This window comes from Thunnus thynnus, chromosome 18 (assembly GCF_963924715.1).
Source record: "Thunnus thynnus chromosome 18, fThuThy2.1, whole genome shotgun sequence".
NCBI lineage: Eukaryota > Metazoa > Chordata > Actinopteri > Scombriformes > Scombridae > Thunnus > Thunnus thynnus.
In genome coordinates, this window is record NC_089534.1 from 10,736,763 (window position 1) to 10,755,389 (window position 18,627).

An 18,627-nucleotide genomic window follows, 5' to 3' on the forward strand; every position below is an offset into this window, starting at 1 on the left:
ATATAACCGCACTGTGGTGGCCACACTCGCTATACGACCACACTCACATCCACATGTCGGACATGTCTGGATCCTCAGCAGCCCTCACACATCCGCACTGTCAGGCGAGCGAACACTTTATCATTCAGAGTTGTAAATCATCGCTTTGCCTGCAGGAAACACGCAGCATTTTATTTTCCAGTCATAAACCATAAAACCTGCCTCTAACACGAGTTATGATCCTTGGAGACAGAGAGGATGAATGTCTAAAGCAGAACCAGACACGATGGCGGGCATCCTTCATCCCACGTTCGCCTGGCATCCCCAGATGGCTATGGTCGTGTGGTGGATTTTCCAAAAAGCCCAACATGATCTAAATGTCACCAGGGTTGTATGTCATTCAGCAGTGAACTGGATCTCTGTAACTGCTTGGAATTACCAGTCCATTAGTCCTCAATTAACACTCGCCTGATAAAGTTTTAACAGCCCTTCATCTGACAGGAAGAACACATAGAGCTCCTTCATGCTTGGTTTCATGCGAAGATGGGGCCCCTGCCCAAATTTTTGAAATTTTATTGCCTGGCTGAAACCTATGGAAAAGGCCTGTTTTGCATGAATATTTGGCAACGAGCTGAGGTTTATCCTGTCTTATGTTCTGTACACTCGCTTGTGCCGCAACAGTTTGCCATTTTTTGACAGTTGAGATGGTGTATAATTTGAAACACTGACATGAAGCGGAGGCCTTGGACAAAGAGGCCTTTTGTTTGTGTGTTTGGTCGCTGTCCATGGTCCTGACACTTGCATTTTCACAGTAATTCCCTTTTTTCAGGCGGTGTGGCCAGTATCAGATTGCATAATCTGAACTGGCAGAACTCATTAAATGTAGGCATTTTACGTTTCATAAGTGCACTTTTCTCTTAGCTGTGTTTCACTTAGCAGCAAATGGGTTCATGGAATCGAATATTTCCAAAGCAGGCTAAAGACACAGGCATGCTTTAATCTAGTGATGAATGGATTCTGGTGCAGGATGTCAGGCTGCCTTACAGCGCTGACCTACCATGTCTGTGAGGTTCTGGGCTGCTGCCTGGATGCAGCTTGCCTGCCAATTGATCGTTTCTTTTATTACAGGTCAAAAGACAAGTCGCTGTTTACAACCCCTCTCTGTAAGGGTGAAGAACTTTTCATATCTGGCATTCGTTTACGCAAGAGCAAAAAACTCTTGTACAGACTGAAGTTTGCAGAGACAAAATGCAGGGTGTTGGAACTTTTGTTGGTCTCTGAGTACCGCTAACATAATAAGCGCTATTTGGCCATATCCAGACTGCCTTTGGCTATAGAGAGGACCGTATGGGTGGGCCCCTCACCCCGGTCCCTAAGGTTAAATAAAAAAGCCACTAGAGTGCGCCAAAGTACACAGTTATTGTTGACTCAGTTTGAAATTCTTCTGGACTAGGACAAGGGTTGCTCAATTACAATCAGATCAAATTAAGATCAATTTTGTGTATTTTATGGTGGGCATGGCCTGATCTGAAAGATGGTCTACCTCTGAGACATTAAAGTGGCCCGTCGCCATTAGTTAAACTCAGATGACATCAGATTAGAGAGGTTCACTGAGGTCAGTCATGCTCATTCAACAGTCAGGGCCTACACTGGAGAGCCCCCTGCCCTGAGTTTATCTCAGGCCCAAATGAGAAATCAAGATGCATTCCTGTGTAAGGGCAGAAAAGAACAGTGGAAACACACACACACACACACACACACAGACACACACACATAGCCCTGCTAGTGGAGACAAAAACATAGGAAGAGATATACAGCTCTGTGAGTGGTATGAGACCCCAGAGGATCACTTCCCGCCTGAGCTGCTCCTCTGAAACGTTTGTAGAGGTCAAGTAAACAGTTTGTATTGGGCTGTCAGCTGTGTGTGTGTGTGTGTGTGTGTGTGTGTGTGTGTGTTTGTGTGTGTATGTGTGTGTGTGTTTGCACAGTCAGCTGAATGGAGTGGTTTCGTCTCCTCATAAACTCCTGTTTGTATTCCTCTCTGCTGATTGCACAATTGCATAATATTATAAGGGAGGGAGTGCGGTGTGCTTTGTGCTGCTGCTGCAGACTACTCACAACCTGGTATAAAAATCAAGAGCACATCATCGCTGGCATCATGTTCAACCACCAAATTTAACAGGGATGAGAACTCTATACCAACTCTGTTAAGTGAGTCTGCCTCGGTGCTGCTGTGTCTCCCGTGCATGCAGGACATTATGCTAATTTCTCTGGGTGTCTGGGTCCCGTTGCTCCTCCGGAGTTCATTATTATAATTGCTAGACATGGCTGAGAACGCTGAGAATGTGAACCTGAAACCAGCGGGAGCTTTTTCCACGCAATCTATATTCAGGGAAATCCCGAGAATGTTCCCAATTTGAAACCTTAAAAAAACACATGGGGATGGCGGAGCCCTCCCTTCTCTCTCGTTCAGCGTGTGTACGTGTGTGTGCGCACACTTAGATTGGTTCTATTATGTCTTGGAATAATGTAAAACAGCTTCCCTGGTTCTCCCTGTCTCCGATCCTGTCTCCATCTCTCTGGTTTCCCAGTGTACCTTTGAAATGAAGCCATGGCAGTGGCAGTGGCAGTAGTAGTCTGGCTGAGTGTGCCGGGGCCCCAGCCTGCCTTACTCCCCGTCCAAAGACAATGTTGGTGCAGACGGAGCGGCAGACCAGAGATGACACCGCTAAAAGTGCTTCCTATGCGCAACACTCTCTGAGATCTGCTTGTTAGCTGTTTCAGAGAAGATTAAACGCATGATGACACTTGTGTACGTTCTTGCAGAATTAAGAGTGTGGTCAGGGGATGTCCTTTTATATTAAAATTGAATTAAAAGTGTGATTTCAGTGGAAAGAGGAGATTAACAGGAGAATTTAAGTTACAAAATTCCTATTTTATTCTTAAAATAAACAAAATGTACAATCACAATGCCAATTTCACTCACTGTTGTCAGGTCTGTTTGTCCCTTTAAAGAAAAAAAAAACAAAACAAAACACTCACCTTATGGAACACCTTTATGAAACGTACCAGTTTAAATTTCCTGACAAGTGTTCATGAGAGAAGAAGCATAACAATAGACATAACAAGTCAACTTTATATAAGAGCAGGGTAAAAGTACGGTTCCTGGATATCATACATGTTGATCATTAAATAATACAAGGTCAGCATCTTTGATGACAGTTTGTATGCAACATTTAACCAAGAGGGAAAAAAAGAAAGGATGGACCTCTTGTTTTCTGGAAAAAAAAAAAAACCCAAACAATAAACACAACACAAACAAAAGCAGATGAGGACAGAATGGGATGTCAGTGCTGCGATGATGTGTAAACAGTTTTTAAAAGACCATTTCCTGTTCAAAGTTGGAAAGAGAGAAAGGAGTTTAAATAAATTCCTACAGATGTGCATAGTTACCGTGGAGACACTGAATCAATTTGTAATTGGAAAAAAGCTATAAAATCACAACAATCTAAAAGGTTTTTATTTGCTTTCTTATGTTACACTGTAACAGCAAAAATACTTTTCGTTTGGGCTGAAGCAGTTGGGGAAATGTAGTGTGACATGTTCAATTCCATTAACTGAGTTCCGAACATCCTCTGCAGAGACGGGAAAAGAGGCACTGCGTGCAAACCTTCAATGAAAAGCTTGAAGTCTGATCCTTGGACAGGGCCATGTTTTTCTCAGCTTTTTAAAATTGGGTTATTATATTACCTACATGCACTGAATATCATATTGTATGAAAGCAAAAAAAAAATGCTTTTTTCAAACAAATACCAACTGCCTACCAACTCCAATGAAAATGGCTTGTTTAGCCAAGTGTTATCCATTCTGCGTGTGTGTATATGTGTGTGTGTGTGTGTGTGTGTGTGTGTGTGTGTGTGTGTGTGTGTGTGTGTGTGTGTGTGTGTGTTCATATGACTCCAGTGGCGTTATATCTGCACTGAGGACCAAAACCACGAGCCCTGCTGGCAGCCAGCCGCAAGTGCTGCTAGAAATAAAACAAGAAATAAGTGCTTTATGAAACAAACATACACAAGTCTCCCATATTTTTTGGTTACCAGTTTGCTGCCAGCAGCTGCATCCAATCACCTCGGCTTTTTTTTGCACTTTTTCCTTTTACTCCAACACTTTAAAAATCTCACATAGCAATTTTAAATTTGGAATATCAGACGTTCCCTCATCCTGGTGCCACAGAATGATTTTAGGTTATGACACTAGCGAGGGACAGTACAGATCTATTTGGTAAACCATGTCAACAGAAGCAAAAAAAAAAAGAAGGGAAAATAAATACGTCTGAAGGAATGTCACAGTCTCTTCTGTTTCAACTGTGATATTTCATTTTCAATCTCAAAGACTGAAAGAGAAAATGCAAAAAAAAAACAAAACAAACCAAAAAACAAAAAAAAAGTACCCGTGTGTGTCACACACTAAGACAAACTTTTTCAAAGCTATCTTTTCCACATGATATGAAAGCTATAACAGCCTTGGCATGTTTTCCCTATAATCTTGACAAGAGCATTCAGCCGGACTGGTTGTGAAGAGGACGTGCAGATATAGCAAGTCTGTGCGATCATCCGAGGATCATTCCAGTCCTGAGGAGTTCTTTATCTTTATCACAAAATAACTGAACCCTAAAAGTCTGACCTGCTACTTTTGAGTGCACTCAAAGTACCATTAGGCGTGGCACCAGCATAATCATCTTTGGGCTACATGTCAATTCGTGTATGAATGTACCATTTCTTATTTGGACGGGAAAATACGCATGTATCTGTGTGCATGTCAAACCAGACAAACTCGAGAAATCAAGCTGAATTTCCCCAACGGATAATTATTTTCCCCCATTGAAGCTCTCTTTCATGGTATGTTGCCAAGAGGCACAATACGAGTTATTGCTCAATAAATACCAAAGGTTTAATTCTGAGCCAAATGTATGTCAACGCCTAGCAAGGATGTTGGGCTCCTAACGTGTGGAGCAGTTAAACTGAAAGTTACACCAGAAGAAACATGTTGCAATACTCTTTGGAAATTACATTTCATATTCGAAACGATTTAAATCTTTGGGTACTAAAAAAATTAAACCTCTCACTCTTTAAATTACCTATCAAAAAAAAAAAAAAAAAATCATTTTAACTTAGTCATATAGATGCATCAAAAATATTCAGATTACACTTCTTTGACTCAAGTTTTCAAATACAATACATAATTTATGGCTTTATAAGTTAAAACTAAGAAAACGCCTCAATCTACATCAACGTTTCACCCACAATATACAAGTTAAATTAATTGGTTTAAAGCAAATTTACTGTCCATACCACTTAAGGTAACATATGTGTTACTCTCATCACTTGCTACTCAGTGCTTAACTTGCATCTTGATATTGTCGTAGTACAAAAACATGCTCTGCAAAAAGCCTTATTGAAATACAAACACTATACAAAAGAGGCAGTCTTTTACAAATATTGTTGAAGCATCCCTTAGCTTGTGGATTATAATAAAACTGGAATAATGTCTCATCCACTTGCGCCTAGTAAACCAAAATTGTCTAGTGTCTTTCTCATTATTGCTGTGAGAATGACTCCCTTTGTAGTGCCTTGGTCAAAACACATTCCAGGAAGACAAGTCCGTACAAGTATTTTTTTTTTTTTTAACCTCAACCTTAATTTCCAAGCAAAAGGTAGAGATAGTTCTTAGCTGATGAGAGCTCAAAAATCCCCTTTTCAATAAAAAAAGGCTTTGTGCTTCCAAACCATGACATCAGTTGACTTCTTGTTTTCTTCCTCCTTGTTTTCTTCAATATGGCCTCCAGACAGCCTCATCCATGCGGCCTCCGGGGTTGAGAACAGTCGGGGAGTTACTGTGGCTCCCGTCGCCATCCACCCCTCCCTCCGTCTGGCTTGGCAGGTTGGGGTTCACCAGGGAAGTGCCCGTGGAGGCGCTAGTGCAAGGTGGGATCATCCGGGAGGGCGAGCGATCCCCGCCGGGAACCATGGAGAACTGGTACGAGCCGGACGAAGCGCCGTAGTAGAGATAGGGTGTGCTGCTGGTCTGGAAGGGACCGCTCTGGCTTTGGGTGGAGCCCGGGTAAGGCGGGGGAAGGTAGGTGTGGTAGTGGGCGCTGCCCAGCGACATGGCAGAGGTGACGGGCGGGGTGTAGGTGAAGGTGGCCGGGTAGTGCATCCGAGGGCTGGAGAAACGACTCTCTGTGAGGGAGGAGAGGCCTGGGAACTGACGCTCGAACTGACCGGGGAACGGGCTCAGGTCAGAGGAACCTAAAGACACACACACACACACACACACACACACACACACACAAACACATGAATTCTTTTAGGATTCTCTGGCATCAACAGTACAGCAGATACAATCACGCAAGCCTAAATAATTACATTTCTTCTTACCAGTTTGTCAGTTTTGATTATGTGAATTGTGGCTTTGGACTCTTATGCGATTTAGCACTTTGTCTTGTAGAGTAATTGAGTTTAACGAATAAGTCCCTTGAGAAATGAAACGGTAGTAAACTGAATTGTATGTAATCAGATATTTTGAGCCAGATATGTGTGTTAACCAATTTGGAAAAGACTTTGGCTGATGGATTTTGTGGGCACAGATATGGAATAGCATTTATCTACAAATATTGTTTTATTCATCGTCTCCACTGGTGTTTTTCACTTCAACATCTGAGTCTTGATAAAGTTGACAAACACATCAGTGCAGTCCCACGCATACATATGCCTTAATATGTTTACGCCTCTGCATATTTATGTTTCTGTGTGTGTGTTGGCGCATGTTTATGTGTATCTGTATAACTGTTTATGCATGCAAATGTGTGTGTGCAAATGGCACTGTGTGTGTGTGTGTGTGTGTGTGTGTGTGTCTGGGGGGTGGGGGGTGGGGGGGTGTATGTGTGTGAATACTGTATGCACATAAAAAAGCAGTTGGGATGAATCAGGAGCTGCACATGTGGAAACACTTTGAGCAGAAACAGTTTCCATGAGATCCATAATGAGGCAGGGCTGAGCTCTGATGTGGCTCCTCTCCTCGCCTCCCATCGGCTCCAGCGTGTGTGTGTACGTGTGTGTCCGTGTGCATGCGCGCGAGTGAGAGAGAGAGAGAGAGAGAGGGAGAGAGAGAGAGAGAGAGAGAGAGAGAGAGAGAGAGAGAGAGGGAGAGAGAGAGAGAGAGAGAGAGCTGAGAAGGAGAAGGAGCTGCTCCATCTCACCCTTCATTCCTCTCTTCGCTTCATCCCTTAAAAAATACCCAAAAACCACTAACTGGCTGCGGCGAGCTTCGCGCTGGGCGCAGAGTTTAAGGAGAATAGTAGGTCCTCCCCCTCTCACACTCCCTCCCCCCTTGTCTCCTCTCAGTGGTTTAGTCCAGCCATGGCGCTCTTATCATAAATCACTAGGCGTCTTCCGTGTCACCATGTCTGCTGCTAGAGGACAGGGGGTGGCGGGGAAGAGGAGGGGGGGACGCAGTGTTTATGTGCAGGGAGGAATTGCGAAGCCGGGTTTGTCGCTAGCGTCAGATAGCATATGCTGCCAATTAAGGCCTTTAAACTTCCTCTTTCCACAAGATCTGTTTGATTCTAATAGAAATAGTAGGTGATTGTCTCGGCTGTAGAGAAGCAGTGTGATCTCAGACATGAACGGCACTGTTCAATAAACTCCTGACTCCTGCTTTTAACATTTGGACCTATTTTAGTTCTCAAAGGGGCCCTGTGATGATGAGCCAGATCGAATTTATTAGTTTAAATGAAACCAGAGTGGAACATTGTCTAAATATTTGGAAGCATTTTACAAACTCTAGAGCATCACTTCCGAAATAAGTGTTTGACTTGACTGATGAACTTCTGCAACCGCTTCTTAGTGTTCAGGTTACTGCCTGGTGAATTAACACGGATGATGTTATTCCATACTTCAGACAACTGATGAACCAGCTAGACAGCTTGACAGACAGGAACTCGACTGACCTTATCCTGCGTGACAATATATGATACCCTTTATAACAGCCTTATCACTGTGCATGTAAACATACACATAAATAGTCCCTGGACGGCCCACTCACGTGACATCCCCCCCCCCTTTGAGTCATAGACATAGATGTATGCAGGTAATTACAAATCTCTTGCAGTATTCCTTCCTAAACAACATGGACAGGTAATAATCAGAGCAAATAGCAATTGACTCTTGTAAGTCCAAAGCCATTCAGCAACTTATATCACACATTTAGTGATGTTGCATATACAGGCCTCATGTAAACAGTGTAGTTAAGTACCGTAAACAATGTACATCAACATTTAACCTGAGGTTATGGGGTAGACTGCTCAGTCACCTCCATAGCTGCTGGAGTTTATACTGCTCCATTTTAGTGAGCTATGCATCAAGTAAATACAAAGTCTTTAAATCTTTCAGGCGGATGGATGACTCTTCCCCTGGAAGTCACCTGAGCTTGATCAGGGAGATGTCCTACAGGCTCCGATGGAACAGTCTCTCTGACAGGAGGGGCTGGGGTGGTGATGGTTGTTTGCTCATTTGTGGGCTCTCTGTAGCTATTTCCAAATAGTGACAAAAATAGTCAATGACAATCAAGTAGTTCTGCTTTGCATATTCACAGATGTCTGCGCCGATCTTTTGCCAGGGCCTTGGCAGTAGTGGTGTTGTCATCAGAGGCTCCTCTCTCTCTATCTGCATGCATTCAGGGCACGTTGTCACCAGCTCTTGGATCTCGTTCTCCAGCCAGGGCCGCCACCACACACTCATGCGTGCCCTTTGCGTGTGACACTTGGTGATGCCCTGGTGGCCGTCATGCAAACGGTGGAGTATGTCACCTCTCATCCTGTGCGGGATGACGATGCCATCCCCATACAACGCAAGTCTCTTTGAGGTTGACAGGCCGTTTGGTGGCGATGAGTTGCTTTACCTTGTTGAATGCACTGGCTTGTGCTGCATCCAAGGTCCATGCAGCGTCACATTTCAGCAGGTTGTTGGGGGGTCCTACCACTTTTGACAGGTTGGGCAGGTATCTCTCCAGGTATTGGACGATACCCAGGAACCTCTGCAGGCCTGGCACATCGCATGGTGGCTTAAGCTCTATAATGGTGCTTACGTTTGAGGGGTCAGGCCTGATGCTGTCTTCGTTGATGCGGTGCTCCAGGTAGATCAGCTGTTTTTGGCGCAGGCAGCACTTTATGTCATCGAGCTTCAATGTATTCTCCAGGATCCGCGGGACGCTTTGGAGTCTCTCCTCGTACTCCTTCTCATCCCTGCTGTGGATGAGGATATCATCCATGTAGACCTCAACTCCTTCCTGGCCTCGGAACAACACTAACATTTCCCTCTGAAAAATCTCTGGTGCATCGGAGATTCCAAATGGGAGCCCCTTGAAAAAATATCTCCCCGTGGGTGTGATGAGTGTGGTCAATTTGGCTGTTTTACTCTCTAGCGGAATTTGCCAAAAGCCACTTGCCATGTCGAGCAGGGATTCTGCCAGCTCCAACAGTATGTCATCTGCGGTAGCTAGAACGAACTTCTCCCTCTTCACAGCCATATTCAGTCATTTTAAGTCAATACAGAACCTCACCTCGGCTGTTTTCTTAGGGACTGAGACCATGAGGGTGTGCCACTCCATTGGCTCCTTGACCTCCTTGATGATGCCGCGCTTGACCATCCTTTCCAGCTCTGCTTTGACCTTGGGAGCAGGGGGGCAGACACTTTCCTCACAGTGTTAACACTGTACGGTACAGGATTGTCTCACAGGCATATTTTTACAGGCTTTATCTTTAAGAGCCCCAGATCTGTACCGAATGTGCGTTGAATTTAGTCCACCCATTTCACCAGCCCCACTGCCACCGCAACATTACAACCTAACAGGTTGCTGCTGTTAGCTGATTTGATCACATGGATGGCAAACTTGTATTGCTGGCCTCTGTACTTTGTTGAAGTAGTGAATAGTCCTAAACAGACATGCTGTTTTCTGCACCTATGGCAATCTTGAAGGTGACAGGAGTGTCGCTGATATTTAGTTTTATAGTCATTGGCGTATTGGAATCTGCAATGTAGATGTGGATTGTTTTGATTTCACCTAGAAAATGTCCGCCACCGTGACTGGCCTCCTGCTCCAATCTGGTTATCTCATTCATTCTTGCAGAACGGCACACGATGACGAAGTGCCCAGTGTGTATGCTTGGGGTGATCCTTACCACACCTAAAGCACTTTGTTTGTCTTCCACCTCCATCGCAGTGCCCCGCTTCTTTCCCCTTCCTCTGTGCTGCTGAGGAAGTGCTGCATGTGCATGTCTTTGAACCACTTCGCTGAGGTAACTAGCATTAGCCATGTAAGTGCTAGCCTGTTGGCTACATTATACCCTGCTCATTATCTCCACTGCTCTTTCCAATGTTAGGTCTGCTGTCAACTGCAGCTTTTCTGACAATTTCTTGTCTAGAATCCCAATGACTAGTTTATCCCGAATATTCTTTATTTTTGCCAAACTGAACTGGCAGGTCTCAGCTAGCTCGTAGAGTGTGCGAATATATTCCTCAGCTGATTCTCTTTGCTTTTGTGTTCTGAGGTAAAAACAAGCCCTTTTGTGAATAACCTTAACTTTCGGTAGTTATTTAACTTTCCCAACACTGTGTGATAACCATCATCAGCTAACGACATAAAAGTGTTGAAAATTTGTTTGGCTTCCTTGGCTAGCGTACACAGCAGCATGCTAACCTGTACATCCCCTGTCTCCATATGGTACCTCTGAAACCATTGCCACTACTCTGGCAACTGGTCCGAGTAAATTCCAAGTTTTTCAGGAGGGTTAAACTTTGCCTTGATCCATCTCCAAGTAGCGTTACATCTGACACCATGTTCAGGTTACTGCCTGATGAATCAACACGGACAACGTTATTCCATACTTGAGACGTTTTTATTAGGACAACTGATGAAACAGCTAGACAGCTTGACGGACCGGAACTCAACGGACCATATCCTGTTTGACACTATATAATACCCTCTATGATAGCCTAATCACTGCACATACACATAAATAGTCCCTGGACAGTCAACTCACATGACACTGAGCAACTGTAACATTTCAACACATGAGCTGGATTGTGTAAAGGTGTGTGTGTGTGTGTGTGGAGGGGTGGGATGGTGCAGAGTTTGCACTGGAGCGTCCATATCAGCTTCTGCTTGTACTTGTCGGTATGTTCTGTGGCTGGATACTATTTCAGTGTAGCCTGGCAAGGTGTCAACATGATCTCCAGAGATCTGAGAGCCTTAGTCACATCACTTAGGAGGCATTAAGCGCTCGAGGTGTGCAAGTGGGTAGAGGGAGGGGAGGCGGGGGGTTGGGACCTGTGTTTATGCGTGTGCACATGCTTGTGTCACTTTGAGAACAAAGCCTGACGCTCGCGAGATGAAAGCTGAAGGGAAAGACCAAACTAATCAAAGTTGACAAGGCAGCTGGCTGGATTTTAAACCCCTTCTAATGCAGAGTCACACGGCCGCGTCGCTTAATCACTCACCCTCGCTTGGGGCACACATACAGACGAGGGTGCAGTACGTTAGCACAAGGAAACAGAAGGAAAAAAATGTAGGGTAGAAAAAAAACTCACATGGCAGTGAGTCAAACAGGTGTACGGGGGAGAAAACTAGTCTGGCGGCATGTAGGGATTTTAAAGGAGCTTTCACTTTGGGGGAAAAGCAGAGACAAATTGGAACACAGATGCTGCTGTTACGGCAAACAGACTGGCTAATGCAATTACCCAGAATGCCTTGTGAGAGTGGCGTATCGCTATAAAGACACTTTATTTGTCAGTCACGAGCTTGTTATTATCCCTGGGCCTGTTATTACCCATACTCCTCTGGGATCAAAGGCTTGGAGCGAGGAAAAAAGGAAACAATCGTTTTTTCCTCCACTATTTAAAAAACGCCATCCAAACCGCTCTCTGGAGAGGCAGTCAGACTCTGACAACATGCCTCATTCCTCACGTTCATTTGAGAATGAGCTAATAGCAGCTCGCTGTGCTGTATTAGTCTCTGGTAAATAGTAGCACATAGATGAACAAGTCTTTGTTTATGTTTTTGCTTTTGTCTCTGTGTGAAATCACATGTGTGCATGTCTGTCTTTCTCTCTCCCGCTCCCTCCCACTCTCGCAAAAGAAAATGTATTATCTGGATTATTTATAGCACACTAGGAGGTTGCGATGGGAGAAAGAGACTGGGTGGTTTCATACAGTCGGTCAGGCGAGTCAACTGTGGCTCGGAAAAGTGGCAGAGTAGTGGTTCTACCTGGCAAGCGTCTAGGCACGTCACTGATGGCAGGCAGGCCCGTGCCTCGGCTGGAGGAGAGGGGGGTGGTGGAGTGGACTGAGGGGGATGCCATGGGACTCAGGTAGGACGGGTACGTCTGTTCATATGACCAGGGAGGAGAGGACTGGGACTGACGTGGGTCTGATGGGTAGAAATGAAGCAAGGGGAAGGGAGGAAGCAGAGAAAGAACCCAGAAAGAGAAAAAACAGACAGGAAAAGAGAAAAGAATAATTACCAGTGGCCCATCAGCTGAACAATGTTACTGTGGTTCTAATTTTCTCTAAAATACTACCAAATCGACAATAACATTCAAAACAAGTGCAGACATTATTAGTGTCTGTTTCTCTGTGCTTGTGTTTAGATGTAAGTATCAATTGGGCACGTTATGCAACATCCTCCATAATGACACATCTAATGTTTACCTTCGAAGAGAAGATCTTCCTGTTTGCCTTATAAAACATTGTGCTTGCAGCTGAGGCACAGAGAGCCTTGCTGGCACACACCCAGGGTGTAAACAGACCAGCAGACAACCATGAAAATAACTGCCGTGCACACTTTATCATTGTCTGTGTGCTGCAGCACAAGTGTAGAGCATGAAAGCTGATCGAGATTGCATTGTGTGCAAACTATTTTTATGGGTTATGATAAAATTTATGATCAAATGTTCAATGATTCCCAACCGGGGGGTGCTTGGAGCCCAGGATGTGTTTCTGCAGTTGCCAGGGGATATGTGGAAATATGTGGAGTATTGCAACAAATTTGAAAAAAATATAAACTACAATTCAAAAATCCAAATATTGGGTTAGTTGTAACACTTGAACACCTCGAGTTTTGATTGAATGTATGAAAAGTAGCAGCCTAAACAGTCAGCTAAAAGTAACAGGCAAATGGTTGAAGTAGAGAGCTAAAAGTTATGAATAAACAGTTAAAATGGTTTGCTTAAGTAATGGATAAATGAAAATAGTTGGCTAACAGATAAATGGTTGAATTAGATTCCTAAATGTAATGGATTAACAGTTGAAAAGGTTAGCTAAACATAATGAATGAATAGCAGAATTAATTAAACTAATGGATAATGGCCCAAAATTTACACCATTTATTCATTACAATTAGCTATTTAGCTAAAAGTAATAGATAAATGGTTAAAACAGCTAAAAGTAATTGACTATGGTTGAACTTCCAACTTCTGAAACCGGTGGTAGCATTACTGACAGTTCAGTTGTATTAAAACATTACTGTAACAATATCTATTTTTACATAATTACTGGCGTTAAATAATACCCAGTATTCGTCTGACAAAAACGTTGGGAATCTCTCTTATTAATAAAGCTGCACTTGGATATAAAGCTTAACCTCAAACTATTTGCACTTGAGCAGCAGTTTGCTATCCAGTGAATAATAATCTCCACTCAATGCTGCACTGCCACACTGTTTAACCAATCCCTCAAATGATCCTCTAAGTAACACTACAAAGCCATGCCAGAGAGTAACTAAGAGCTAAATGACAAGCTGTGACGAGTCTGCAGAGGTACGGGTGATCAGGTAGCAGCCATCCCCAACCGTGAGAGATGGTGTTACCTTATAGGATGTATATTGTGAGAGAGAGACAGAGTAGAGAAAGACAGACGATCTCAGAGGCAACGTAACATATTGCAATGGACGTTCTGCGGCATAACCGCTGTTCCCATCAGGATGTGCTTATGGCTCCAGTGAGGGTTTGATATTTCAGCTTAGATAAATGTTGCTCAGTTTATGACTCGGCCTGATCACTGATACCCTTTAGTTCAGAGATAGTAGTTGTGCGTATTGCAGATGTTCCTCCGACTTAAATGTTTTAATTAGTTACTGACGTGGATTTTCTTTTCTCCATTTTGTGCATATGATACAATCTTAAAACATGTAACAACAAGGCATTTGACACTGTTAAACCTGCTCATCCTTAGGTGCAAACATTACATGTAGGGCTGAAACCAATGTCATGATATTAATTATTATCTTATAGTTTTTTTTCTGATATTGATATAAATTCAAATGCATATTTTTTTAATTACATGTAAAATAATCAAACTGATGTTCAAAGCAATTCAGTTGTGTATTACGTCACACAAAACTCTTTACACATGTAAATAAATGTTTTAATTTTTGTTATTTTTTAATACAATTTTTCTTGAAATTTCTTCATATCATCATGATTCAATTTATAGTATGACACCTCTGAAGGATGAAATACATTTTGAAATATACATCTGCTGCAAAGGTTGTACAGTAAAAGCATTTTGTGTTGTGAATGTATTTCAACAAACTCAACACCTTATGCATTACTGACCCCTAACCATGTAATTAATCTAAGAGCAGTAAGCTAATAGAGATTCAGTGACACCTCAGGAGGTCGGATGCTTGTTGTTATGGTGCTTGAACCCTGCACCATCACCACCGTGGATAACAGCTGAGGTCAGGGAGCTCACCTGTTATCTGCGTCTGTCCCTGCGGATTGAAGGAATTGGCCGGTGTGTTGAGAGCGGGCCGTGGGGCTTGAGTGGGAACGGCCACCCTCACCCTCATCCTCTCCAGCTCACTGAGGCGGTCTGAGAAGAGGCCGGTCTTGGGAGGGTCCTCAAGCTTTTGACGATGCCCTGCAGACACACAAAAACAGTGTCTTTTAAAGAGCTGCAGCAGGCTGTAATAAAGGGATCCAAGCTGTAATAAAACACTTTTATGTGATATCAGTGTTTAGTGATGTTGCATGCAAACCATATTTCTATTAATGTAAGATGAAACATGCTGTCAACATCAATTTTGTAGATGATAAATGATCTTAATTTGTTTTCTCTTGGCTTACAGTTTGTTTGTTATCCTGTATAACGTACATTTTAATGACATTATACAGGATATAATGTCATGTCTGTGTGCCTTACTCGGTAAACATAGTTTGCGCACTTAAACAAAGAGGAGGTACGGAGGCTTTTAGGAATGGGATGCTGCATCCTGCTAATTAACAAAGGCTCTGGATTAGGTATTTTATCATCTTGCATGAGAGAAAAAGAGAGAGTTAAGACAAAGAGGTACTGAGAGTGAGAGGTTGCATGTATGTTTTTAGTTTTAACCTGAGGCTTCTTCCTCAGGTAAACACAAGCTCTCACGCCATCACCCCATTATCCCCACAGGAGTCAGTAATCTATGCCAAATATATTATGCCCGCTCTTTTGCTGAGTTCCTCTGCCGATAATTTTACACCCTTTATATCCCTGATTCTATTCTCATCACCCTTACAGGCCTGTAACTCTATACTCCAATATACAAATATGGTATACGCACATTGCAAATACAAAATGTGTGCCCATAAACACAAGAAACTGTGTCACTTGCCCATCCCTGTCCCGGCAGTCCTATCAACCCCCGAACCACATCAAAACCTGCCCGGAGCCCAGGTATGGACTATAGTTTAGCAAAGGTGGGGTAGAAAAAGAGGCCTGTGCACACACAGTCCTTTTTACCTCTGACACAACTCTGTGTCAGTTCGTCTGTCTGGTCTCGCACTAGTTCCCCTGTAAAGGCGGTAAAGTAAATATCAAACAGAGGAGAGTAGAAACTCCTGCTGTGCTTGGCAGAGCTCCAGCTGGCTCAGGCAGAAACAGCGAGCTACTTCAGAATCCTGCCCAACCTGCCTGCTGCCTGGGCTGGGAACAAAGGCCTGGCACTAAAGCTGTAGCACTGGGTGGGTGTTATGGAGGAAGAAGAGAGGGAGAGGAGAGGAGAGAAGAGGAGAGGAGAGGACAGGAGAGGAGATGAGAGGAGAGGAGAGGAGAGGAGAGGAGAGGAGAGGACAGGAGAAGAGATGAGAGGAGAAAAGAGGAGAGATGTTCAAAAGGAATTTGTCATTTGTATTACTGAATCACCACTACAAAGATCAAACACCACGAAAATTGCCTCACAGGGGGTCTTTGTGGACTAACAGTCCAACACATTCACTAATAACACCCCGGCTAGGGAGTTTTGTTGTACATCATCCCCACTGTTTCTCTCCCAGTGCAGATTTTTCTGTCATTTTCACTGTCAAATAAATACAAAATGACAAAGAAATAGTCTTTTAAAACTGCCTCGTTTTAACCGTAGCATTTTTCCACTACTGCCACTTTGATTTTTTTTTTTTTTTACCCTCAGAAATGCTATTACAAACCATCTGACTCCCAACAAATTAATTCATTCTGGAACAACTTAATTTTAATACCACATACTGCTTCTCCGTGATGACTTGAGAATGGCGGCAGTGAAAAAGCCGCCAGTGACAGTCAGACAGACCATGATTTTTATTAGAATGACGTAACCGGACTGGCATCATTGAGTTCAAAATAAACAGACAATCTCATCATCAGCTTCTTTACATAGCTGCTTTGGAACGCGAATTATATCGGCTACTTCAAAACCTCAGCGCACTGAAGACTTTTAACTTCATAACATAATTCATATCCATATTTCATTAATAATATTTCTCAATCGTTCCTGCAAATAATTTGTGCCTCTCGCTGGCATTCCTCATCTCTCTGTGCAAGCTGTGCCCAGTCAATCATAGCGTTTCCATTTTCAACAGACCAAATTTCTATTCTAAAAAAGCCTCGTGACACAGTGCGGGCTTTGTGCACAGCCCGTCTCCTAGTGATGGGAATAAATAGCAATGGGAGACTAGGGGAGACAGAGGGGGACAGGCACGAGGGGGAGGAGGCACATGAAGAGGAAGAGACCCTGATGACCAGTAAATTAAGAGCTCTGGATGGGTCTGCACCAGTCAGGAGACACAGGCTTTATGATGAGTGCTGAGCACAGAGTGCTGCGAATGGTGAAATAGTTAGAGAGGCTTCAGGATTTCGACATCTTTGAGGAAGACCCCAAAAGACAGACAAATATTTACATGAATATTTGAAGAGGCAGACAATTTTGATCTACATTACTCTAAGAACCCTACTCTATGAGAGACATGAGTTATTGCTGATAACTTAAATTTTACAGCACTATTGCTTATATTGTATTGTTTCTTCAATAACTCAGCTTCCACCTTGGATGTCCATGCTGTCATGGATGCGACCCACTTTAAAGGAAACCAATATATTTTTCTCCTATAAGAATGCAGCATGTCAACCACCACATTTAAGTCCAATTTACACTCCAAACAGCCAGACCTCAAGTCCATTAGTTTAGCGGCCCTGACAGTAAATACAGTTTTTCATGACTTAATTACACCTTTTAGACGACAACTGTTGCCAAACACAAGACGTCTCAGCTGTTTTATCGGAACCCTAGCAGGGCGGAGGAATGAGCCAGGGGTATTTAAAGGAGCGGGAAAGGCGGATGATTTCACTGCCGTAGGGAAAGTCCCTGAGATTCCCATCATCCCTGTGAAAACAGCGGAGATTTTTGATAGCGCCTGCCACTTCCCTGCCCAGCCAGCAGCCGGAAACATGGACAGATTCAGACCAGATGTGAGCGACTCACACACAGAGAAATACACCCGAGAACGGACGCATGCAAACACACTTCTGCACATGCAATCATGCACATGTGAGCACATCCATGATGCACAAACCCTTGAACATGCACAAACAGCACAAGCTCACACATGCACAAACACACACACACGCGAAAAGATTAATAATGATTAGATAACACCTATATAGATAGTATCTCTAATCACACAGTTGCACACTGATCCTGGAATAGTATTATTTCAGCCGTCCCAGAGACATAAGTCTGGATTCAACTCGCCCCTGCTGATCTGATAACAGTTAGTAAGAGCAAGTAGGCAAACAAAATATAAGTCCTCTGTAATTAATGGTAGCATTAGATTGGATCTGAGCACAGACGGATGGTTAGCTGTTCCCTCATATGTCCTGGCTGAAAATATTCCTCAAATACCCAAGTTACTTTAGATAGTGAATGGTTTGTACTGGGATTTCTGATGACAAGGATACCACTGAACTTTTTGAAACTTGGCTCCAAGGGCTAAAAGGTTAAAAGGAATAGTTCCACACTTCGGAAAATGCTTATTGAAATATATAAATACGCTGGAAATATGAAGTTACAGGCAGCAGCCTTAGCATACAGACTGGAAACAGCTAGCCTGGCTCTATTAAAAGGTAACAAAATGTTTTTGCATGGATTAAACAAACAAGATATAACATGTTCATTAGTGAGCTTTAGCGGTGCTGGTAGGTGGATTTTGTTACCTTTTGTCAGAACCAGTCTAGCTGTTTCCCCCTATTTCCAGTCTTTATGCTAAACTAAGCCAACGTCACCTGGCTGTAGCTTCATATT

The 18,627-nt window shown here is 43.3% G+C and overlaps 1 protein-coding gene across 6 annotated transcripts in view; it reads right to left on the bottom strand.

The window, feature by feature from the left end:
- Positions 1–2,893: 2,893 nt before the first annotated feature.
- The window catches only part of runx2b (RUNX family transcription factor 2b), a 119,829-nt gene continuing 104,095 nt past the window's right edge, over positions 2,894–18,627 (bottom strand). For all 6 annotated transcript variants that reach the window (XM_067571713.1, XM_067571712.1, XM_067571715.1 and 3 more), the window contains 3 exons: positions 14,787–14,954; positions 12,301–12,462; positions 2,894–6,287 (listed from right to left, as the gene is read on the bottom strand). In XM_067571713.1, the coding sequence (XP_067427814.1) occupies positions 5,809–6,287; positions 12,301–12,462; positions 14,787–14,954 (809 nt within the window). In that variant the 3' untranslated portion in view covers positions 2,894–5,808. The remainder of the gene's footprint in view (positions 6,288–12,300; positions 12,463–14,786; positions 14,955–18,627) is intronic.